Here is a 26,852-nt window from a genome sequence, read left to right on the forward strand (position 1 = left end):
TTAGCATGACCTAATGCGAGATTTTTGTTTGTCAAAAAAGCAGTTTGTCAAGCCTAAAAGGTGTACTTTTACACAACAGAAATGTATTTTCTCCTGTTCCGGTGTGTGAACCTTGAAAAGCCGGAAATTTGCGTTCGCAAACGAACCTTGATATGTTCTATATTATAAATTTTTTTCATTTATTACAATTTTGCACGTCATTATACCATCTTTGGTTGAAATTATTTTCCATTTAAACTTCGGTCCACTCTCTGCGTGGCGCTGGCAGCATGAAAAGAACTTACGCACTAAACGAGCATGCATCTTGCCCTTTTTGTCAATTGTTTCATTAGAAAAGTTTGCTCGATATATTTATCCATGTATTTGTGAATATTTAGTTACTCTCTGCTGTCATCTTGACCCGCTATAACAATTAATCATTGATAGACAGCATCGCTGACTGATGTAAAAATATAGCAGGCGTGCGGTATCTACCTATATATCTTGATTTGATATGCTTATTGTATCCTAATCCACCCGATCGGGGTGTTGGCTACTGTCTTAACTTAATTGTGCGGTAATATCTGTAGAAATTATGATGAGACAGGTATTTCAATCCGACAATGCAATTAAGCGACACTTTGTACTATGATAGAGGATTGAGCAAACAGCAGAGTCGTATTTTTGCAAAGGACACCGAACACCCAAAATCAAGTTACTGGCGTTTAACAGGACTTGGCGAGCGTTACCGTGAATAAATTTGGCACTTCTTCGATAGTAGGAAGACATCGAACCATGTTAACCATGATGACCAATAAATGTTTCTCATGACCACATCAAAATTTCTAAACGTCAAAATATATTTTTTAGCATTGGGATTATGGTTGGGGTGGGGAATATTAGGGTAGGGTAGAGGGGTGTTAGGGTTGAGGTGGAGATATTAGGGTTGGAAGAAGGGATATCAGGGTTGGGTAGAGGGATATTAGGGTTGGGGTGGGAGATATTAGGTTTGGGTGGAGGGATATTAGGGTTGGAGGAAGGGTTATATTAGAGTTAACGGTGGGTTGGGGTGAAAGTGGGTGTTTGGGTATCCCCGGATTAGGGTTGGAGGGGGATATTAGGGTTGGGGAATGTTAGGGTTAGACGTGGGTTTGGGTCAATGTTGGGGTTAGGGTATCCCAAGATTAGGGCTGGAGAAGGGGGAATATTAGGGTTAGAGTGGGTTAGGGTCAAAGTTGGGGTTAGGGTATCCCCCGATTAGGGTTGCAGAAGGGGAGATATTAGGGTTGGGGAAGGGGAATATTAGGAATGTTGGGGTTAGAGGTGAGTTGGGTCAATGTTGGGGTTAGAGTATCCCAAGATTAGGGTTGGATGAGGGGGATATTAGGGTTACAGGTGGGTTAGGATCAAAGTGGGTATTAGGGTATCCCACAATTAGGGTTGGAGGGGGAATATTAGGGTTGGGGAATGTTAGGGTTAGAGGTGGGTTAGGGTCAGAGTTGGGGTTAGGGTATCCGAGGATTAGGGTTGGAGGAGAGGAGATATTAGGGTTGGGGAGGGGTATATTAGGAATGTTAGGGTTAGAGATGGTTTAGGGTATCCCAAGATTAGGGTTGGAGGAGGGGGTATTAAAGTTGGGGGAGGGAGATATTAGGGATAGGGTCAAAGTTGGAGTTAGGGTATCCCACAAATAGGGTTGGACGTGGGGGTTCATAAGGTTAGAGGTGGTTTGTGGTTAGGGTATCCCAAGATTAGGGTTAAAGGAGGGGGATATTAGGGTTGGGAGAGAGAGGGCGATATTGCAATGAACGTTGGTAAACTTCAACTTATATGCATCCTCGTATCGAGGTTTCAAGGCTTCGGTAGTCACAAGAAACTGTCGCAACCATAATTTTCATTCGTAAAATATTAAGAAGCGTGTAAATACGGTACTCGAAAACGTAGGTTCTCGCAATATTAACGAAAATTGTGCATTATTTCCACGATTTCCACCATGGCGTAAGGTGCGAATTAGGTATACGAATCAGGCTAAACGGCACTCTGTGGTACAAAATCTTTCTTCCACGCCCGTTGCGATGGGTGAAAATATAGAGTCAAATACACCTCTTCCTGTGCTGATATACCCAAGAGATCGAGGGGATTTTATTTCGAGTATCAAGATATTCTCGTATACTCGAACGTGGGAAAACTAGTTTCATACTTCACAGTTCTGACATAACAAAACTACCAAATTTGTGCGCCCTACTACCGTTGACGGCTTTGAAACCCTAACGGCTAATTTCTTTAATAAATTACAAAATTTCCTCAGGTTATGCTTAGTAGCCTCTGCTTTATTGTGTGGATATTCGTGCCGAGCGGCCGCATATACAAGAATCTTTTGCATTTTCGTCAGACGCAACTACGCTTCAGGTAAAATTTTGATATTGCAGTGGTAACGAAGGCCATCAGCCAATCAAGCTATGACGTTCTTCGGCGGAGACATACAACAGATGCCTGATATATCTGTACATGAATTATTCTGGGAGAAACTGCTAAGCATTGGATCTCAGATAGCAATAGTAAGTGGTCAAAATCTCTGTGGCTTCTACATATTGATACATATTCAATTTGGTCGGGAATGCCCCGAAAACCATGGTAAAGTACTGTATATCTCCAAGAAATTTAAAAATAGTTTCCTTTTACACGTTTTTGCAACACGGTTAATCCGATGCTGCGGTTATGAATATGATCAAGTTTAGTCAATTGCTTTTCGGTAATAGATTGATGCATCTCGTGGGGGAAGAACGATGACATACAAGGAATTGTTGGATAATTCTAGAAAATGTGCGGCTTACTTACAAGGAGTCGGTATAAAAAAAGGGGATTATATATCAATGCTTGCATCAAATAGCCTTGAAGTCGCCTATCTGATGCTTGGAATAATGGGATCCGGCGCAGTTCTGGCTCCTTGTCCAGTTATCCTTCAACAATGTAATGCACACGAATACCTACATTGAGTAGATTTTGTGGGATTTATATATCTACCACTTTAAAGATGAAATACTTCATGAGCTTGGCATCACCCAAGCAAGGGTGATTTTTGTGGACGAGGACGAGCTCAGTAGGATGGAAGCGTTAAAGGAGAAACTCCCGTTCCTCGAGGTAGATTGATTTTATCGTTGTCCATGTAATATAGAGTAACGACAATGTGAATTTACAAACAAAAGGTGCATATCGGAAGTTGTCAAAATATACACGGAATTTAACAAGTTATATGTCTAAAAAGTCTTCGTTCATTTCAATTCTGTCATACTATCAGATTCCAATTTTTCATAATATTTATGCAATGATCGTTACGCTTCTGTATCTGTGACCTCAGATCTCACGCCAAGTATACATGCGAATTATTTAAGAAGGATGGAGCGTACTTGTCGGTAAAGGTTCCGAATCGCCAAATGTTTTTAACGAAGAGGTATGGCGATGTCAGCTCTAGAACGATGATTCTAGATCAGTGGTTCCCAAACGGTGGGGAATTCCCGAATGGTGGGGAATTCAATGGTCTCTGGTGGGGAATAGACCCATTTGTTCAAAATTAACCACAGGACAGTCTTCATATTCACGGAGACACACACGCAATTACCGTTACCAGTTAGCTGCTCTGGAATGTATGTATCGAACATTATATTGCACGTTGTTAACAAAACCTCATTTTGAACTCTGGAAGGCCAATGATGGCGTCACAAACGCATCCAGCACGATTAGTTTGACGTGAAAAAACGATTTCGCGAAATTTTGAGCGTTACTGGTATCCGTTCACAGTACGTTTTACGTTGCAGTTATAGTTGATTGTCTTGCGTACTGGTGTGTCTTGTGTAGTCAAACCAGCAAATAACTGCTCTGTGATGACAAAAGTGTTGGGTAGTGGGGAACAGGACCGTAAACTGCCGCACGCCAAACCCCCCAATTGGGGGGGGCGAGCTCGAAGGGGCCCAAAATGATTTCGTGAATTAACATAAATTATAGAGTATTTTATTCGGATTCAGATCGGGGCATGTATCACGCAAGCGGATTCCAGAGCCTGTTGGCGAATATTCTGATTGGGCGGAAAATCGTCATGGAGCAGCGATTTTCGCTACATTCAATTTTAGGAAGCATAGAGAAATACAAAGTAAGCTTGGAATTGCGTGATTTGTGTTTAAACGTAATTGATAGGTTGAAAGGAAAATACCAAGTTTATCGCTGAAATTTCATTGGTAATAAACCTGCAACAATCATGATTCACGTTCGTAATATTTGGTCCCTACGCAGCTATATATATACTTCGACGCATGGTGCAACTAACGCGCCGCATGTTTACTTGATAGCACATACCTGCATTAGGGTTGTTCAGATTTACAGATGATTTAAAGTTCAGAAAAGTAATACTGACATTACATACCTTCAAATAATATCTTCTGACTGAAAACTCGCAGGAAATATCTTCATTTGTTCACGACTTGTAACCAAACAGCGCTTTTTCAATGTGCGATCAAAAACAAGTCGACGTCAACCGTGCAACCAATACATGCTTCCCATGACCACGATAGGCAGGTTGTGCAGAGCAAAACGGAGATGCATGTAGCCGTTATTGGACTGCTTTTATGTACCATTTTGAAAACATATATATCTTATTGCAATATCCCATCTCTATGCGGCCGTTTTTAACTGATAACGTAACAAAAGCTATAAACCGGTGACATGGTCAGCACTACAGATCCAGTAATAAGGAGAATTGCACCGTGGATCTTCGGGGCTTTGAGGGCAAGGAAAATCAGGATGGAAATGACCAAAATCGCTTATAAAAGTGTTTTTATATACTAAACTATCATTTGTAATTAGGCAAAGGAAGCTTCCTGACAATTTTTCAAATCTGAACAACCCTAACCTACACCTCTTGGTATATATACCAAGAAGCACATGAAAACGATTCGTTTTCACCACTATCTGTCGAGGACCAGCTACAACAAACATCCAATAAAAATTCAAGTTGAGATTGAACAATCGATCCCAAAAGTCTTCGATATCGTTAAAGGCCTACAGAGGAACCTTGCACATTGACTTTCAGCTATTCCTTTTGCTTTATGTTATTGCGCAGATCGCGAATTTATGCAGCATAGCAAAAAATCCAAATATGCATTACCACAGCCAAAACGAATCGCACTTATGGTATAAAACCGGCTTTCCAACAACACATGGGCCAATTTAAGGCACAGTGACGAGATATTGATGTTTCAGGTAAATGTAGCGACTTGTTACCCTCCGACGGTGATTGAAATGATCAATGCAAGTGGTGCGGACAAATACGATCTTTCGTCTTTGAAGACGATTATTTGCGCTGGAGCGCCGGTCCCGCCTTCAGCAGTAGCACGAATGATAAAGAAATACCGTGTCACATTTTTAATCGGTAATACAGCGTTCGCAGTTGCCAGTTCTTTTACAACCATTGGGCTAGACAACCTTAAATAATCCATTTGTAAGTCATCTCCTAGTTTAAATGAAATATTACATTGTCGCGTATAACCCAAAACATTCAAAAAGAAGAATAGCAGAAACTCAAGTAGAACTGTACTGTTTATAGTTGAATGTTATATATACATATTTTATATATAGTGAATTTGGCATATATAACGGAAATGGTCACAGTGTAATTTGTATGTCCATGTACTTGATGATCGAGAAGTACAATTGATGCCAATATTCAAAAATAAAAGTGCGTGGACGTGGCGATTTTTACCAATAGACTTACAAATGGAAATCGAGGCCAAGCTAAAATTACCAACCACATCCGAACCCCTTCTCTGAGCTTTCGACCGTAGGTCTTGAGGTCTAGAAATAGCGTTTAGCACCCAATGCGAAATTCTGGAAGCTGGTAACTTGAAAAATCTCATCACTTCCGCCCAGTCCTAATCATGGCCTCATATTGGCATCCGGTCTAGTTGTCGCCATTGTCCCTTGAAACATGCGGTAAATAGGAGATATTATAAAGACAATGTTGTTGTATAGTTTCAGTTTAAATATTGGGTGCTCGCGCCCGCGTACGCGACGTTGAGAACCCTGATCATACGACATAAGTGTTATAAATCTGCAGATCAGGAATCATAAACAATATAAGCCTATTGAAAACCAACCATAGTTGTCGAAAAACCAGGAATACCAAAACAACAACACGTGGGCAAGTGCTTTCGAGCAAGGAATGAGTCGCTCCTCTATTTTGTGAGCCAAATCCTGTTATAGATTCAAGCTCTAAATCCAATTCTTGACAATAGTATCACCATAGTGTCCTATATGGTGTCGACACAGGCAAATCTCACGCCTCAGTGAAATTGTATCACGTCACAATTTCCATTTGGCTACAGGCAATTTGACGGTCACTTTTGACCGGCTTGACGAGCATTAAATTTGGTAAAACGGGTATCAATCGAAAGCTGACTCTGCACTGATTACGAAAATATAAATTTTATTCCGCTCGTGTCCCTGGAACTCCCACAATCAGCCTAGAATTTTTCATTGTTATGGAGATTGGCATTGGGACCTATCAATGGTGTCTAGCTCTTTTTCTCTTGAGCTACACTCTCGTTTCGCCAGACAGCATTGTTCCGTCCTGAGCTACTCTCTCGTTTCGCCAGACACCATATAGGACACTATGGTATCAGGCACGAATCGAAACTCTAATTCTGGCAATGACCTAAAACTGATCTGTAAATATCATGTGAATTGTAAATTGATGGGGCTCTCATCATGTCCCAGCAGTTAAAATCGAAATCCCGTTTTTCACAAATCCAAATTCCAATCCGTTGTCTTATGTCCTTTCCAGGGTATGCGATGTGCGAAGCCGGATTCATATCAGTGGGACCAATTACAGAAGCCGATGCGATCGGAGCCGCAGGGAAAATAGAACCTGGAGTCGAAGTGAAAGTATTGTTTCTATCGAAATCATATTTTATAATAGGCAGTCGGACTATTTGCAATAATACTCAGATCATCGACTTGGAGACGAGAAAGGAATGCAAGTATGGGTCCACCGGAGAGATTTTTGTTCGCACCCCCCAAGTAATACAAAGATTATGCTCTGTAGAACGTTAATGAATTTTCAGTATAGGCGACATGTGGGACCGATGAAACACTGGGACCGAAAATACTCGAAAAAATCTCTATGATAAACCCATGATCCTAAGCCATGAATTAGTCTAGATTTGCGTGTTGGCAGAATATTTCCTCACATGCAAATAACTTCGACCTGCGCGAGTTATGGGGTCTGTGATAGATGTTTTTTTGTTTGTTTTGGAAGTGTAGAATGAATTTAGATCGACGCATACATTTTTATCTGTAAACGTTAACACGAACAAACCAGCAATCATTTTTAATGTGAAGTCTAGGGCTTGTATCAGGCTATATAACGGCACGTATTTTTTCAATACCGTCCTTGAGTGGACTTTTTTCAATTCAATTACCAAAATTATAAAGTCGATTCCGATGATACCATAGACAAATCTAGTAAATAGTTGGACTAACTAATCATGCAACAACAGAATGACGCCTACATACAGAGACGCTGTCTGTAATAGTTACCTGAGGTGATTTATCGCTATAACGAGGTATTTGAAAGACAAATGTCGGCTTACGGGCTCTATGTATATACCCTAAAATTTGCAAGTTTGAGCCTAAATCGAAACATGTTTTAATGGCAACATTTGAGTTACTATCTATTGTATTTTTGATTTTGGCTTGCGATCAAACATTCTTTTTTGGCCTGATGTAGCTTACATTGTATTACACGACAAGCAAAGTTGGATCATTTGAGTGTTTGAGCCCCTGTCTCATAAGTCTACAGGTAGTGTGCCTTTGGGCCCACCGGGTGGGGACCGATGGTAAGTTCAATCAGCAAATTTTGTACGTTCCTAAATATTTTTTTGTATATGTATATGATATTCATGTATATATTCGCGGTCGGTAAAGCTTGTATCAAAGTGTTGAGCCAGCATAATATCTGCTGTTATCGGCTTGAGATTTGGAGGTCAGAGATCATTTTGCAATTTTGGATTCATCGGTACCACATCTCCCCTACATCTAATTATTTACCCTCATGCTCCAACTGAACATGGAGCAATTGATGATAATAACGCATACATATTACCTGAAATGATAAGAATTGTTAATTTCCAATACTGCATCATGTATTTGGTAACTTGCACATAATACTCAGTTAACTCTGCTCCGCATGTTAGGCCACAAAAGGGTATTTAAATAACACGCGAGCAACAGAAGGCTTATTCGACGGCGACGGGTGGTTGATGACAGGCGATATTGGATCGATTGACAAAGATGGCAATTTACGCATTACGGATCGATTGAAGGAACTCATAAAACACAATGAAGCGCAGGTGAAAAAGACCTTGTATTCAAAGCATGATTGGTAACATAAATCTGCTCTAGAATGGTTTGAATTATACTTTGCTTTTCAAATTTTATTACATCCGTCCTTCTCATTTCATCTTAATTCAGATAAACGTCCGTACAATCCACTTATAGTGCTTACAAAGCATAAATAATAGGGTTGGTGTACACGTGAGATTCACGTTCACGCTCTGTGTGTGAACCAGGGCGGCGGAGTCGGTAAATTGTAACACCGACTCCAGCCCAGCTTCAACTACACATATTCCCAATATACCGAAATCGAACTCCGACTCTCAAATCGTTGAACGCACCGTCTCCGACTACGGCTCCGACTCCGACCACTTTAGCATTACAAACTCTGACTCCAACGCTACTACTAATTTATCTCGTAAATTATATGCCACCGTAATGGTTTAATGACTTTCATGTAACCATTAAACTCGAAATATTCTCTGTACAATTGAATTTTTATTTCGAAATATCCTTCTTTCTTCATATGTTTTATAACATAGACAAGCCGCGGATGTTCTAAAATCTATGAATCATTCAAGCATGATATATATATCCCATCCTGTATAATTAAAATGTAGATAAAAACAATAGAAGTGTAGCTCTTGTGTATGAGTCAGCAACTAATACGGAGACTATGCTTGCACTATTTCTTGAAGATTTGTTCGATCCAGGCTGCCGAGCTACTTACTAGGAACATTTCTGATTTTGTCAAGTGTGGGGCAGCGTTTGGTTGTATTTGCATCAATTTTACAAGTGATGTTGTCACTTACAAAACCAAACGCTTTATTTACTCTTTCGCAGTATCATGCCAAAATTTCAAAAAATGCACCAATTGTTCCTAATCTGGGACCACCGATCATGGTAAAATGCTATGCATTCAAATTTCTTTATTATCTGAAAAAGGCTGTTTTGTTTAACTGTCTCAGACATCACAAAGTGACTTGGTAGCTGTATTGCGCAAGCTATGCGATATTGGAAAAGAACCCCTGCAGCTATTTCGCAAATTGATGCAAAAATGCTCTTCTGATACGATTAAAGAACTATAAGACATAATTTCTTAAATTCGTGTCTTGATGTACATCTTCCTCTCGCATCCATTCCCGACAGATATCTCCGCCCGAGCTGGAGTCGGTAATTATTCAGCACCCAAAAGTCGCCGATGTAGGTGTTGTTGGAATACCCGATGCAAAGTGTGGAGAGCTGGCCAAGGCATTCGTCGTACCCGCTGATGCGACTCTTACTGTTCAGGAAGTGCACGATATAGTCAATAGTAAGGCTTTGAGGTTACCTTATTGCAGCATTTCAACACCTGTATTTATTAAAGGCAATCTGGCTGAGTTCAAACAATTGAGAGGAGGAGTTGTGTTTGTGAGTTCCATACCAAAGTCGGCGACTGGGAAAATACAGCGCCGTCAATTGAGGACATCGATCACGATTTGATCAACATCCTGCACATCTCAACCCAGTAAAGATCACGATGCAGATTTACATTGCATGGACAAGACATTAGCAGCATAATATCGTCTATGGGTTTCGTGATTCATTTGTAATTACACGCTCACCAAACCTCGAAACTCACACGAGCGTGATACCTACAACGTGCCCTGTATTTCAACTTGTATATATGTATAATCATCTTCAGATAAAGCAAAGCTCTATTCACTGGGAATAATAAAGTCATCGATTAACGTGTGAAAGGTTGATAGCGGAGTAGTGAGAGACTTACATGTAAATCAATTTCCCGACCAATGTTTGTGAACTGAATTCACGAGCAAGATGCAATCCAGACTTAATACAATCAGTGCCAGTTTTTATCTTAAGCGACTTCCAACAAAGATTACCGTGCGCTATCATCGATGTCAAGAAATCCCTGCTACTTAACCATCTAGAAAACTGTTAATATTATCAAAAGCATGGGTTACCAGCCTTTATAGACCGACGAAACGTTATTTAATTTTTTAAATGGTATATACAGTAACCGCTAATTAAAATCAATGAATGATACAAATACAGCTCACAATAAACCCAATAACAATAATTAGTCATGTATATTCAGTGACTACCGAGGTTGTTAACCTGTGAACCCTTACGGCTTACTCGAACCTACAACCCTTTGGGAGCCCAAAAGAATCCGCCCACGTTAAACGTCTAACTACGCATCTAATACACTGCTATAAAATGGATCATTATTGGTGCAAAAAATGAACTATTCATCAGCGCAGTGTAGAAAGACAATAAAATACACAAACAAAAATACTGTGATGAATATTTGTTGCAAACCAGTTTGACTACTGCTATTTCCTTTCTGAGACCAATTTGAAACGCGAGGCTTCGCCTGAGAAATTAAGTTCGTATTGTTCGCACGAGAAGAAACAGCGTGATACTAGATGCTTAAAGGTGGCGGGCGGCGGTAGTACCTGCTTTCTTGTGAACAGCTCAGATGTGCTCCTTTTCGATCAACGCATCCCTTCTGACCCCATTAAAGAATTTATGCTCTCTCTACTCACGTGATCAAATTTGCTGTCCGAGCTGACGGAGAGGATATGTTTGAAAATATAGGGCAAATAAAGATCTTAGGTCATGTCCAATATTTTGTTGATCACCCAGAATCCATGGTGCTTTAAATCAGGGGTTTCCAACCTTACGCCGGACTGATCCCAAAAAATATGGTCATCAACTTCGTCAAGACCTAAATACGGTCGATTTGATAAGCCGCATCGCGAATGTGTTCGCAGTAATAGCCATTATACAATTTTGAAGTAGTCAGCCTCCTTCTATCAAGCCTATCGCGACGTATATCGGTATTTTGAACGATTTCGATCTCTACCCTATCGCAGTAGTCAAGTATTGGTAAGTGAAATACTGCGTTACGCGAATGACAGATAACGATGTTTAATACAGATGTATTGGTTTCATACTAATAATAGGTTCATAATGAGACTAAAATTAGGGGTATGAAAACCGCGGTTGTGGAAAAAGTTTGTGCGATCCGCGAAGAAGTTCGAATTTTGGACCATGTGCAGCTCACGAAATGAGTTTAGATATTAGCTTAGTTAGGCTTATAAGCCTAAATAATGGCCCAATATAAGGCAAAACCATTACTTACTAACGCTACAATATGGTTATGTTGACTTTGCGCGTAAATAGTTTGACAATCTTTTCACGCGATTCATGATTCACGATCGTTCCGACACCGAACTTTATTACTAAATATTGTCCTCACCGCTTTCAATTCCTATAGAGATTTAAGCTGTACAGCAATATTGAAATCTCGCTCGTTTTCAAAAAGTTACCACCGCTGATTTAAAGTATACGCTCACACGCTTATCAAGCAATCAGCTTCCGCATATTTGTATACTGGTCTTCAGTGATTGGCTATATATTAACGAAGTCCGCGGCAGTGGTGGTGATAGCCACTTCTCCCTTACCATCGTTCATGAAAATCTGTGAGTTGGGCTGGCACGGTATCAGTCGATCTTTCTAGTTTGCCGACATCAATATCACTAACGTTAAAGAAACAATTGATCTGCGGAGCCAAATATTTCATCGTTGGATGAGACCATTTGCGAATGTAAAATACTGCACTGATGACGTCGCTCGTTAAACATATATTGCAGTGAAAATTAACAGGCGCTTCATCAACGCGAGACATTTTGCATCGGCAACTCTATTTGTCCGATGATGTTTCCACAACGGGAAAATAATCAGAGACAGCAGAGGGATTTGGTAACAGAAAGGTGCAACTATTATTGTTGCGACCCTCAAATCGTAACGGCATCCATTCGTGCAAACTCCAATATAATCAAGTAGACGCAAATGCAAGGATACAGGCAAACACCAGAAGTAACTATGAAGAAAACAAAATATTTATTGACAGCCCTTGAGACTTTATTCGTCAAATGCGTGAGTGCATGATTTGTGTAGATCCATCGTTGTCGGAGTCACAGTGCGCAGGTAGTCAATAACCATGAAATGCCATATGTGGTAACTGCCACGGACGTCATGTACCTAGGGAGCTGCTGCCAATTACCGCGAATCCCCAGAACAACGAATAAAAATATGATCGTCGCTGTAGCGGCGATCAAAATGCTCACTAGGAGCTCTCGTGAATCATTCTGTACAGATCTTTGATGCCGATAGCGCCAGCAATACCACCATTGCGTTAGGAACACGTAAGTCACCGTAATGCATACAGTAAGATGAACAACAATTTGGTCAGAAGAAGCAGTAATAGGTTCGTCAGACCTCATACTCTGAAATACAACCGATATGTATATTCTCGTTTGCTGTCATCCTTGCTTATGTATGATTAAAAGTTAAACCTGCCTAGCGTGTAGATTTTCACAAATTCAACCAATTTAACCATCCACTGAATTGGCCGTCAACCAGTGCCACATCCTCTTGGCCGTAGTTACCGTTTGAAATAAACTCAGTCCCGTCTGGCGTGGATCGTTAAATACCGACATGTCTCTCTGTAATTTCTGCCACTTGACGCTGATCCAAAAACGAAAAAAAATCTGGTGCCTGCTATTGGAGATGAGTAATCAATCCTATCGCGGAACAAGTTGGAAAGCATCCATATTGTCCTGCCGTCAGCAATCCTTCTACAAAATATTCCAGTTCGACTGTACACGAGGTATATTCCTTTTGACCATTCGGCGTGCGTCGGTGCGTGATATATTGCGGTACGCATGGAAGATATCAGAGATATATTTGATATTTTCGGCGGATTATGAATGTTAACACAATTTGGCAACAATCTTGTCGCAAATAGCGTTGAAACGCAAATGCGGTGATTTTATGATATGCTAGAAATAATACAACAAATGACTTTTTGGCCTGTTTTACAAAATATCATGCATTGCAACATTGACATGAAATTGTGAGTAAAAAAACGCAGTCAAATTATACAAATCGTAACATTGAAGCAGCCGAAATTTCGAGAAAATCTGATCCATACATATTACAAATGAACTGGAAATATAGTGATAGGGGGATTTGATTTTAATAGGCTACTTAATACAGCCCCGTCCTTGCAATCTGAGTAGACAGTAGTACAAATGCCTTACAAATTCAAACCGCACGGAAAAATAATGCACTCCAATTCGAAATCGTGTCGATCAGTCATGTTTCATAGAGCTGCGTTGCATACAACTGTCGTCTGCGCTTTCTCTACGTCAGGGGTTCTCAACCCGCGGCCCGCGGGCCACATGCGGCCCGCAGACGATTATTTTGCGGCCCGCGACATCTTTCATTATAAACGCAATATTAGTTCTGACACGGTATTTTTACAAATTAATTTAGATACTTAGCTCTTTTATCGCACCATCTCTCTTTCTTTTGAACTCATTCTTGAAAGCAATGGTTCTCAAACTGGAGGATGCGCTCCCTTGGGGGCCTGAAAGCATCTGAGGGGGTGGGCGAAGCTGCGGTCAACTGAACAAAAAAATTGGCGTGCTGCGCAATTTATCTCCGTTTCCTAGTTATTTCTCTGTGTATAGTCAGAATTTCATATTTGAGAATTCTCTCATCAGCAGCCATAACCTTCCCTACCATCGAACTAGCCGTTTGTGTTGCTAGCATTCTGGCTGCATTTTGTTATATGACGAGAAGGGGGCACTAAATTTTACCTATCAAAAACGGGGTCGTGTCTAAAATAGTTTGAGAACCACTGCTTTAATGCGTTCTCGTTTCTTGATATATTCTCGACTTCCGATTGGTATTGTTTTGAATCAGTGTTCGACTGGACTCTAGTTCAAGAGAATTCCGCAACGTATTAGGCCTACACTTTTAAAGAGTGTTAGACTCAGTGCGAAAGGTTGTTAAAATTGCCGACGACGTTACAGACGCATCGTTCAAAATTGATTGGAAAATCGCTAAACCCAAGAAATCTGCTAAAGAAGGTGTTATTTCAATAAAACCTCAACATTCTGTGCGAATATTTGCGGTTTCCGGAACTTGGTAGCAAGGACAACATCACCCGACGAATTGCGAAGATACAGTCGTCTGATTCAATCGTGACCAGACGAGAAACATCAATGTCAGTCGGTATTTTAGGGCATGTTCTGAAACACGTTGCCGCGTAGACTACTTAACCCAGCCTCGGACGAATCCACCGATATTGCATAACTAATTATCTGGTTGAATTTTATCCGAGTGGACGTATATGCAGAGTAAATGCAGGCTGGGCAAACGTGGGGAGGGGACTAGCAAAAATGTCAACTTGACAAAGCTGACTACTGTAATTATTGCTGCAGGGCCCAGGCTTGGATGGAAAGAAAAAGGGCCGATTGGTTTGCTCAGAAAAGGCCCCGATCACCAGACTTCTTCACATATCACTCAGAGCTCAATGTGATAATGGCCTCCGTAACGCAAAAGTTACCTGAATTGTATAATTGCTCTCTCACGCATTGAAACAGAGAGTTCGGTTCTCTGCTGGAAGGGTTTAAAGTTGAATATACAGACTTGGTATCGAATGCAAGATACATAGTCTTACAACAAGCAGCAGCTGCAATCTTACGAACGCTGTCCATTAATGCGTACTACATGGCCGTATACGACTTGTAAATAGGCTACATTAGCCTGAATTTAACATTAGCCCACAAATACAGGTAAATATTTTTCTGCGGCCCGCAGCGTCTTCTGCTGTTAAAATGCGGCCCGTTATATAAGGGAAGTTGAGAACCCCTGCTCTACGTCATATACATTCCCGTAGAAACGTAGCATACTAGCATGTTATTAAAACGTCTTCTTATTGGTGTGTGAGGCTTGGATCACGAGATGCCACTAAAACTCTGATTTAGGTCGCTGTCTAAATATTTTAAGAACAACGGTGTTAGAAGGATGCCACAAACATCTTCTTTTAAAGTTTTAACATTCAGATTGATCTCATCAAGGCAATCCCTCCAAGCCTCTCATAGAACTCAAATTCGCGATGACTATCAAGAACTTTGTCGACGATGGGAATTCAGGACATATGGAAATCCAAATTTTTCGAAACACGTTTCACTTCCAGCTTGAACTAAAATATATAAGAGATATGTTGGTTTTACGCAACCCTATTTTCTCAAATTGTCGTGATCATACACTAATATATACGGATGGCTCTTAAACATTGCTTTGTCGTTGATGACTTTGATTTCCGGATGAATACTATTTTACAGGCACAATGGCTCCACATCCAGATACTGCACATGAGCAAGTTGGTCAAATATATTTGATATCCATGGGGAATCATACCGCGCCAAAGTGAAAATATATTTGCCAAACAGTTTACTGGAAAAGCACTCGGTAAATGTAAACGCCAATGCATACGTCATTTTAACGATTTGTCACAAGGAACTACTCGGAATTTTTTCTGATTGCTGTATGGTTGCTATGCTTTCAGTAAAGTACAGTGTATATCCTGGTAGGAATCGCGACATGCTGTATAGTTGTCGTTGGCACAAATCATAACACTACCCTACATATACGTAAGGAAGTGTAGGAATTCACACTGCAAATACCATGAAATGAATGTAGAAACAGTAACGCTTAGCGACAGAAAGACGGGAAGTTGCCAATCATATTTCATCCGGGTATACGACGTGACATGTGCCCTCTGTGACGTCCGCTCGAGTCACAACGCTAACATATAGTAGGGTTACCATATTATTGAATCCGGAAAGGAGGACACTTTTATAAAATCAAAAAGGTTAGTTTATCGAAACTGAAAAGAGCTGAATTTGGAATATTCACTCTCAAATGACCCGCTAAAACATCCGCATCACCTATTTCAGCGGTTCTCAACCGGGGGTCCGCGAAGCAATTTCAGGGCGTCCGCGAGACCTCTAAATTTTTAAAATGGTTGATAACCTAATTTTCATTTTATTTTTCAATTTGAGGAGGCATGAGGCAGTTTCGCACCACAACTGCTAAAACCTCATGACTCATATCATCATCATAATAGTCTAACATGAACTATCGCAGTGTGGAAACTCATTTTCATTGCCAATTTTCCAATAACCTGCTAGTACAAACATATTGCTGTTTAGAGACGTTTTGTTGGGGTTTGCGGTAAAAATAAAAATATGGAGATAGGTTCAATCACGGTGACTTCGTAATGTCTGCGAAACGTTCTCGATTTGAAGTTGTCAGTCTAATCAAATTAGTGAACAGTCGTTCGAAATAAAAATTTACGAAATAATTCCCTAATTTTCCCCAATGCAGGGATTGAAACCTCGCCACGAAATCCATTTGATCCTGTGATATACATAACCACTATTTGAAGAGCTTCTTGGAGGTACAGAAATTCAATATACAATCAAATAGTATATACATATTGAAATGAACCCGAATATTTACGGTTGACACTCGTCATAAATCGGACAATGATATACCTACTCTTAAAGCTCGGCTATCAGATTTGGCGCATTCTTATTGCGGATGCCCCATCGACAAGGCTGGTTTTTTATGAACAAGGAGTGTTTCGTTGCTGTCAAAGCATTGCGCTCCAACCCTGAAATTCATATCACCAGTTATATTGGTATGTAGCCTTGTCGTGTTAATGTTCAATTGTTCATGGTCGAAAATGTTTGCTCGAACAGAACAAGTCGATTCATGATAGTCATTCTCAGGTTGGAAAACTTGGATCCATTCTTTAGCGCATAAAGTTTGTCTATATACTTTTAGATTAGGATTTCACTTTGACGGTAGAAACTCTCTGCGGGCCGATCAAAATTCCGTCTCGGGTCCAATCCGGCCCGCGGTGCGTATGTTGCCAGTCCCTGCGCTAGATGCTGGGCGTGATATGTTCATAAAATATATGTTTCTTCATTTTGGTGCCATAAATGTTGCGATCACACCAAAAGTATCGCCGGAAGCGTTTTCGAATTTCCGAAAGGAGGCGGAGGAAGAACAATCGAAGAGATACATTGATTTTTATATGCATATATATGTATATTGCTACCATTACGAGGATATGTTCATGAGATATAAACCAGGGTTATGCAAAATGTGGTCGACAGAGAAAATAGGAGCGGTCCGCGAAGAATTGCCAAATTTGAAAAATGTATGCGGCCCGCCAAATGAGTTTCAAAATTATGTTAGTCTGGTGCCTTTGAACTCAGTTCAAATGATGGACTAAGACAGTGGTTCTCAAACGGTGTGCCGCGGTACAGGGGTGCCGCAGGAAATGGGGTATACTAGGTCGACGTACAACAATAATCAAGGAATGTGGAAGAGTGTGGCATGATCAGTAGTTCTATTATTCTACCCGCCCAAGACGCACAACGTACAATGAGATGCAATGAACATATAGGGGATGTTGTAACGTCCAAGCAGGGTCCCCCTTTACCGCTCTGACAGCTATAGTCTAATGGACAGGGTCAACTGAAAATCGACATAAATGACGCGAAATAGGTAATGTGGACGTTCGAGCGGGCCACTCGGCAGTAGAGTCAAAGTGATGACCTTTTTTGGCCCACAACAAGATTTCCAATTAAATAGTATATTCATATTGAAATGAACCCGAATATTTTCGGCTGACACTCGTCAGGGGTAATCGTCAGCAACTAGTAGAGAATTGGAAAGAACATTGTATATCAACAATCGTATCACAAAATATGACGTCACCCGCATGAAATTTCGAATGAGAGAGCGTTCAATGTACTATTTTTAGGTGGTACACGAACTCCTTTTGTTGACAGAGTTTTGGTTGGTGTATTTTGATAAAAGTTGATTTCAAGGCACACAAATGGAATTGTGAACGGCCTCGTCCTACGATTCGAAATCGGTCGTCTCGATAATTATTCGCACAAATCGGATTATCCAACAGATGTTTGCCGATGGCAGAATTAATGGCCTTTGATCGATCAGCATCAATCTTAAGTGGATGAGTTAAGGGTGAGCTTTTCACATCGCGTGACGCACGTGTTCTGATAAATCTGGGGACATGTTGGTTTATGCGGTCCTGCAGACGTCTTGACGTTCTTCCCACGTAGCCACAATCACAGTGGCACCTATATTCGTACACTACATTACTTTGTTGGAGTGCAGGAAGCACGTCTTTGCGTGTTGAAGGGAGCAGTTGTGTTGTTGTAAAAATCACATTGGTTTTGACTGTGTCGTAACATTTACCGACAGCAGAAATCAATTGTTTTTCAAAGCGGGTGGAAATGGGGCCAATCCAAGGTAGATGGATATAAACATCTTTTATTGTTCGTGCGGTGGGCTCTGTTCGTTTTTCTGCGTTGAATTGCGTTAATTTCCTCTCCATGCCGCGGCTGATGACGTGTTCAGGGTAACCGTTATCAAGTAAGATTTTTCGGATGTTGTCAAGTTCTAAACGCAGCTTGTTACCCGAACATATCATCAACGCTCTATGCACGAGTGTGCCCATGAGGTTAATTTTTCTGCGTCGAGGACTGAATGAATTCCAGCGAAGGTATTGGCCAGTGAATGTCGGTTTCCTGAAAACAGACGTTTCAAATTTGTTGGTATTGCGCTTTTCAACTAATACGTCCAGAAATGATAATGAGTTATTGCGTTCTTTTTCTATTGTGAATTGCAAGGCCGGGTGAAGCGAGTTTAAGCGAATGAGAAATTGGTCACACTCCGATTCATTCCTGAATATGACAAATGTATCATCTACGTATCGGCGGTACAATAGTGGTTTGGCGGAGTCACGCTGGGAGAGAAGCTCGCCCTCGTAATACCCTACGAAAATGTTCAGTAAATGTCTGAAAATCAGCAGCTTTATAGTCTTCAGTAGATTAACTTTTATGCTATGATAAAAGTGTCCTCATATCCCGATTTCAAGATATCGTAACCCTACCGTAACACCAATGGCTAGTTCGGCGATCAACCATTTATAATACTTTGACATTATATTTATGTTGTGATTTATCTGTTCCTATATTCGAAGGTAAATAAAGCGCTGTTTCAATTTTACTAGGGCAATTACATGATGAATTGCCTAACTAACCAGGAGTATATACCCGAAACCCGGATTAGGCTGCACTGCTCGAATGCTTTGATATCACATCAATCTTTGGCAAATTTGGCAAAATTTCTTACCTCTATTACGGACAATCAAGTGTTCTCTAGCTGTACAATTATAACCAGGCCGTGTTATTTTTGGCATATGCCAAAACTGCCAAAAATAACTTATTTTTGGCATTTTTAGATTTTTATTTTTGGCAGTTTTGGCATCGTCCTCTAAACAGATAGTTTCAGCCTCAAATTAGTCACAAAAACGCTTTATTTGGGCTAGTTTGTCAAAAGACACCACAAAATGTGCAGCATCCACTTATAATCAGTGCCAACAAACAATAGGAAAAAGAAAAAACCTAACGATTTCATAGGTTAATTATATCAAACGAAACCACAAAATGAGCAGTATTCAACGGAATCGGTGCCAATAAGCAAAATAAAAAGAAAGAAAAGCCTAACAAACACGCTCAACAGCTGATTGTTACAGCTGTAGAATAGACTTAAATCGTTTGCACTGTAACAGTGCTTCCAAACTCAGGTCAGCTAAGTTTCTCCTAAATTCATTTCTCGCCCAGAGAATCTGTAAAATATCGGCTTCAATAGTAGCCGTTGAGGGAAAGAATGTTGCCAGTCATCCACAAAAGGTTTTCAGAGCTTCAAAATCTTTGGCGGGCCGAACCGGCTTCCATGCATCATGAAAAGAGATCACTTCGCCAGTGCCATCGACCTCGTCGCGGAAAGAATTGTCTTCCCGATCCTTTTCCAGGAGTTTCCTGTGTTGTCTCTCAACACATTCTATTTAGTAGCCCGACTATCATTTCTCCTTCAGTCTACTGATATATTCACTTCAGGTGGCTTTAATATTGCAAACTCGCATGGAAGAGTCCTGGGAAGGTTATAGCTTGTTTAGGAACATTGACGCAATAAGACTGTCTGGTAAAACGAGACTATTCAGCTCAGAAATAGCCAGACAGTTTGTTGCGTCACAATGTTCAACTCGATCACAATGCAAAAATCGTGGTTGATTTTGGGGGTTCCAGTTCCATGAGCAGAATACAATTTATATTTTAATAATCAGTACTGCGGCAGCTTCTCATTGATACCAGTTTTATCAAATTTAGCGCTCGACAAGCCGTTCAAAAATGATCGTAAAATTGCCTTCGGACAAATGGAAAGTATGACGTAAACCAAATGCAGTCAGCCGTTCAATCTCGCTGTGCCCACACCATTTATGACACCATGCTTTCACCCCTAATGGATGGGCTGGACCCAGATTAAGAAACCTGCCTTTCACAAACGCTCTTCTCGCTTGTAACGCGGTCCTGTTAACACAACACCATGAACGAAATACACTATTTGGCAGGCCGTTTTATTTTTGGCATATGCCAAAAATTGCTTATTTTTGGCATTTTCAAATTTTTATTTTTGGCAGTTTTGGCATCCGGCTTCTGAAATGCCAAAAATAACACGGCCTGATTATAACCCTTAAGCTTTTATCGTGACATGATGCATCTGTCCTCCGGCATAATGTCTATATCTATCTGCTTATTTCCTACCAAGTGCAACAACAATTTTATTTATTATTTAGAAATGTGATTTATAGGTACCATCTCTGATTTGCTAAAACAGTAAAACTCATTTCACGATGTGTGTGAGATGTCGATCTGTAAGGCTTACTTGGAGAGACCTATAATACCCTGTATTTATACTGAGGCCCGTGGCGTCATCAAAAGCTAGGAATTTGGCCCGCGAGTACATTTGAGTTTTAAGACCCCTCGCCTAGAGTATATAGTGGTTTTTTACCTGTTTCTTGGAGTGCGGAGTCAGTCCGTGACACACACTCAACTCATACAAATGATTTGTTATATATAATGGGTTTCAGGCAATTAGGCCCAATCAGTAGTCGAATTGTGTCTGTCATTGTGGTACTTGTGTGTGTGTGTGTGTGTGTGTGTGTGTGGCGGAGGAGAGATTGACGTTCGAAATTAAAATCCCGTCATTCTGAAATGCTAATTCGATCTCCAACATTCATGAGCTCATTTGCAAGTGAGCAATTGGTATCATGCTATTGCGGTTTGACTGAATAATACGATGACACTTTCCCATGCGACTCCTCACATCCACAGAAGTCACATTGATTTCCAATAAATATTCATTGTAATGTTTTCGTTTCGTGGGACATACTTTATTGGTTTTGTTCTTTTAGCACTCCGTTCATTTGTGCGCCGGTAATCTGAAGCAATGCATTAGATGTCTATTGTGGTGGATTTTTGATGTTATGACTAAAAGCGTAAATTTGTGGTTCTCAAAGGCTTGCAGATGTTTCGACGCGACACTCCAGCGCTAATGAGTGCCGACTTCTCTGGTGTCGATTCCTGACTGCTTCACTCAAATCTGCTTTTCGACTCAGCAAACGTTGCCTATCGTTCTTGAAATCAGCTCATGCAATCAAGCAACCCAAATCGTGTCATATTAGACTTGCATTTATAGCTATTTTAAATAGAGAGATACTCATGTAAGTGACGATATAGGGATTGCTCGTCCGGTGCTCGATGGAATACAGAACGAGACGGAAGAGATTGACGATGGCACTATGTAGCGCAAGCGAAGAGACATGTAAAACAGTAATCAAACAATCAAATCAACTAAAATAGGGCAATTAGAATAATTAGAAAAACGAGATACAAATGAAAAACTGTTGAATTGAAAAGGGTAAAAATCACTGGTCTTTAGAATGCAATTAATGCATGTAATAAGAGGCATGAAGAGGAATGACAAGTAGTAGAAGATGCATGATAGGGCAAGCGATAAAAGTAAATGCGGCATGCATTGGATAGCTACAATGATGACTGGCGATCATCAAAGAGAACTTGGTCAACACTGTTTAGCGCTTAATCGAGGGTAATGCTAAATTTTACAAGTAATATGTAAACCACAAGGAAAGAAACAGTGCGGCTTCAAGCAGATGGATGACTAGTTGAATACTCGTCACATAACGAGATATATATCGAGTTCTAGTAGTGATATACCTTTATAGATTATGTCAGTGAAATGTTGTTGCCTATACGATTCTGAACAACGGCTAATAGCCAAGTATAATTCGGAATAAATACAATATTACTCATCGCATATATCACCTACGCAAGTGTGCGTCTGGATATACCAAGAGCTGTCGTATAACGGTATATATCTTACGTTGTAGCAATAATAGGGATTTGCGGTTTATTCCGTTCAATAGAACCTGTCAATCTCCACCTACAGGGCCAAAATAAACAACAATAGTTATGCCTAAGCCACCGCAAGGTCGATTCTGGAAATCGCGAACAGAATTCCTGCAGACTACCACGCTGTAGTCAAACGTAGGGACGAAATCCGTAACGTAAAATGATATATCCTGAGTTCTGTTGGTAATAGACATTTTTAGATTGTTTCTGCGAAGAGTACATGCCCATAAGATTTTATCTATATCAGACTTACAGCTAATAGTCATGTATATATCGAAATAAGACTAATCGTACTCATTGTGCATTCCCAGTAAACGAGTGAATTTCGCTCTAACTTCACTCTAATTTAGCGAGATTAGACAACTAGAAATATCTAGTTGTCAAAGTCTGCTACCAACTAACGCCATAAATCAAGGCCGTTACAGCACCTCGTCAGCCGTCATTCAGTCAGGCGTCATTCAGCGCCAGCCATTCAATCGCCTATGAACAATTAATCAGATATGCATGTATGTATATCGAAGTTTTCGGTCAGCACAAGGGCAGTCCTTTTCGGTCAAGGTCTTCTCGCTGCTGATCGTTCTGGCACACTTCTCGGAGTCGCATGTTACATGGCCTATAACTTCATATATCTTGGTGCGTCGTGGCGCGGTAGTGGCCGACGCCGAAGTGTCCATTTCTATAAATCCTGCGTATTTTTAGTTGGGGGAAGAGTAGCCTACCCAATAATCAATAAATTTGATAACATTAAATTGCATGTATACTGATATCAGTTTTTTATCCTCTCTCTGCTCGACGTAATCAGATTTACCGGTAGAGCTGGGTGAGGTGTGTTGGGAAAGGACAAAAGGTAGGACCCCTAAATAGTTAATGAACATCTTCGGGCGGGCCCGTTGGTATAATGACTTTACATGATGCTATTTCGAGACCTCTTATATCTGTTATGACAAAAGATATTGAAATAGCCAACACGTACTGAGCTAAAGGACGCACACGATTTCACATTGGTTTGTCTTTACTGGCAAATAATTTTTCCCTGCTGGATGGCATTTGTCCAGTGGGTTCAGATCGCCAGGACAGAAACATTAGGAGCCAGTCATTTGAGCGTTGGACACTGGACATTGGACACTCAATATAACGAAGAAATCATGCATATTTTTTTCTGGGGGGAGGGTAGCCAATAATCAAGATCGCCAGGACAGAAACATTAGGAGCCAGTCATTTGAGCGTTGGACACTGGACATTGGACACTCAATATAACGAAGAAATCATGCATATTTTTTCTGGGGGGAGGGTAGCCAATAATCAAGATAATTGGTAACCTAAATACGCGCACAGCGCCAAAAAAATATTGAAAAAGTTGCGTAAATTAGGAAAATTACTCTAATTTATGTTAATTCACGAAACAATTTTGAGCCATTTTCGAGGTCGCCCCCCAACAATTGGTGGCTTTGCGGTGTGGTAGTTACGGTCCTGGTTATATCACCACGAAAATGATGGCACAGTAACATTCAGTCGCACGTATACATCGGCTGCAAGGATTTGAAATCTAATCAATGTTACAAAGTAGCATGGTAACTGTCGGTTATTTTGCGAAAAAATTCTGGTAAATTGACGTTACAGCTATATTAAGGTAATATTACACACACAAAATGTTAAATTACAAGCTGCGCGCAGTTATCGACTGCCAACGGCGATTCGTTGTGAAATTTACAGAGATATTTCATTAAATTTACCAAATTATTTACGGTGCATACGCGTAGCCAGAAGAGGAACAAAGAGACCATGGCCCCGCCAAATTAACATGAAGTGGAGTATTGTTGGGCAGATGCATTCAACTTGAAAATTTTCTTCGCGTGATATATAGTGTCAGTAGATTTTACAATTGTGGAGTACACGCTTCCCGATAAGTAAACATGGAAAATATGCCCTAATAAAAATACGCATGACATACAAAATTGAATCTAAATGTATTATGTGGTGCATGCGGTTGCGGAACAATTAGGCACGAGCTGTTCAGCGCCAAAAATACACACCAACGCAGATAAAGTTTCAGCCATCACGAAGTGCGATCCTAGAACAATCGCCGGCGATAGAGCTGGATGTCCCTGTCCTTACTATCTGAGTCCCGCGGTATAAATGCGACAAGCTGAAATAAATATTAGTCCCCGTGAATAAATGCAAGTGGGAATCATGCGCGTCTCACCAAAGAAGTTTCTCTCTTAATTTGCATTGGAGCATGTGGGCGATCTTTGAATTATTGGCAACTTTCTCTTTGAGGTCACAAAATACCAGCATGTTTCAACAAAGTTATTGTTGTTGTTGTTGTTGTTGTTGTGGTATTCATGGTGTTTGTCGACTGGAATGGTCATTTACGCTAGGCCGATATTCCTTATTTTTGATTCCATAGCTGCCGACTTGTAGCCCTTGTTTCAACAAAGTGATTAATGACAATTCGCCCGCCTGTCGCTTACCCTCGAGAAACTCATGAATAGTCTTATCGTGCGGAAGGAACATATAGCTCAAGATGTATGATTATATGAACTCTGAATCTTTGATGACATCATTTCTATCATCTCCAACGGTAACTCTGATGATGATAACGCATATACAATATGCAAGTAACAGTATTGTTGACCAATTTCATTCATTTACATCAGTGGTTCTTAACCTTGCCTCCTTGCCTGGCGATTTTGAAGGGGGCGGAAACGCTCAGGGGGCGATATGGGGGGGCGCTGGGCCCAGGGGGCGGTATGGGGGACGCTGGAGAAAAATGGCTTTGCAGTAGATGATGTGGTGGTAGGACATCTCCCTAATGAGTATTCAGAGCAAATTAACACCGAAAACTTCGACATATAGGTTTAATTGTCCATTGGCGCCTAAATGACTGGCCCCGAATGTTCCTGTGTTGGCAATCTGAACCCCAGAAAACGGATTCCATCTGGCAGGGAAAAATTACATGCCAGTGATAAAATCCCAATTTGAAATCGTGTGCGTCTTTTAGTTTAGTACGATTGGGCGACAGGGATATCTAAAGCTAGATATTCCTGTTGGACGGTATCCCTGTTGGGCGATTCTATATTTTTTGATATAGCAGACAGGAGGTCACGAAATAACATCATGCAACGAAGTGATACCACCGGGTTCGCCCGCCCGAATATGTTTAATTATTAGTAACGGGCCCTACAGTTTCCAAGACACCTCACAATCTTCGCTCTACGTTTTGACGAGTCTGCGCACACTCAACAACTCACTGCGCAGACCCTTGGACAAATGTGCGTAACGACTAAAAAAAGGTCATAACTTCATATTTGTTGTGCACAACGTAGATTTTCTGTGCGCAGAGACCGTGTCAGCACTGTGCACGCGCGCAGCTTAGAGGGAACATTGCACCTCACTCAGCTTTAACGGTAAATCTGGTAACGTGAGCAGAGAGGACAAGAAATTGATTGCAATATATATGCCATTTCCGATCTTACTGACTGATTTTATCATGAATTATCGAAAGTTTTCGCGCTTCGCACTGGCTCGCTAAACAGTACAGCTGATTTCGTGGCTAAAGCGAACAACGTGATGGGCGGTGGTTTGTTTATCACCCTATAGGAGCCCAAGACCCAAGTTTTTTTCGGGGGGCCTGACGAAGTGCCGTTTCGTTCCTGCCAACGGGTATACGCCCGAAGATGTATAATTATTATTGAGGGGTCCTACCTTTTCAATCACACATCACTCAGCTCTACCAGTAAATCTGTTTACGTGAGCAGAGAGAGGATAAAAATTGATATCAGTATACATGCAATTCCCGATCATATTAACCAATTCAATCATTAATTATTGAAATTTTTCGCGCTTCGCGTGTCTGGGCGAGAATAGCTGGCTCAGTAAACGGACACCCAATGTAGCTGACTAGTATCAGCAAATAGCGGATAGCCGAAGGAGGGTCTGGCGGCGAAGCCCCCCGGAAGTCTGGCTTATCACCCGATGGGGGGGGGGGCAGGACCAACTTTTTTTGGGGGGGGAGGAGGGTGACGAAGTGCTGTTACGGCCCTGGTAACGAATTAATTGTACCTACGAGCACGCCCGAATATGTTTAATTAATATTTACGTGCCCTTTATTTACCCATACAACAGCTCACTCAGCTCTCATGGTAAATCTGATTACGTGGGCTGAGAGGATAAAAAGTTTATAGCGACTTATATATGTAATTACCACATATTCATTCATGCATTATAGAAAATTTTGGTACCTTAGGGCGACCA

At 40.8% G+C, this 26,852-nt stretch overlaps 2 protein-coding genes across 2 annotated transcripts; both read left to right on the top strand.

Annotated features, from left to right (window-relative positions):
* Window positions 1-2,291: 2,291 nt before the first annotated feature.
* On the top strand, window positions 2,292-3,346 carry LOC145448409 (long-chain-fatty-acid--CoA ligase-like). The gene is made up of 3 exons (XM_080326789.1): window positions 2,292-2,537; window positions 2,739-2,949; window positions 3,014-3,346. The coding sequence occupies exons 1-3, from the start codon at window positions 2,439-2,441 to the stop codon at window positions 3,127-3,129; spliced, it is 426 nt and encodes a 141-aa protein (XP_080182915.1). The 5' UTR covers window positions 2,292-2,438; the 3' UTR covers window positions 3,130-3,346.
* Window positions 3,347-3,412: 66 nt separating this feature from the next.
* Window positions 3,413-10,089, top strand: LOC145448346 (luciferin 4-monooxygenase-like). The gene is made up of 6 exons (XM_080326730.1): window positions 3,413-4,126; window positions 5,233-5,401; window positions 6,812-7,047; window positions 8,223-8,378; window positions 9,511-9,673; window positions 9,728-10,089. The coding sequence occupies exons 1-6, from the start codon at window positions 4,010-4,012 to the stop codon at window positions 9,841-9,843; spliced, it is 957 nt and encodes a 318-aa protein (XP_080182856.1). The 5' UTR covers window positions 3,413-4,009; the 3' UTR covers window positions 9,844-10,089.
* The last annotated feature ends 16,763 nt before the right edge of the window (window positions 10,090-26,852 follow it).

The sequence above is a fragment of the Botryllus schlosseri genome, chromosome 10 (assembly GCF_051294905.1).
Source record: "Botryllus schlosseri isolate E-star chromosome 10, Bs_hap1, whole genome shotgun sequence".
Taxonomy (NCBI): domain Eukaryota; kingdom Metazoa; phylum Chordata; class Ascidiacea; order Stolidobranchia; family Styelidae; genus Botryllus; species Botryllus schlosseri.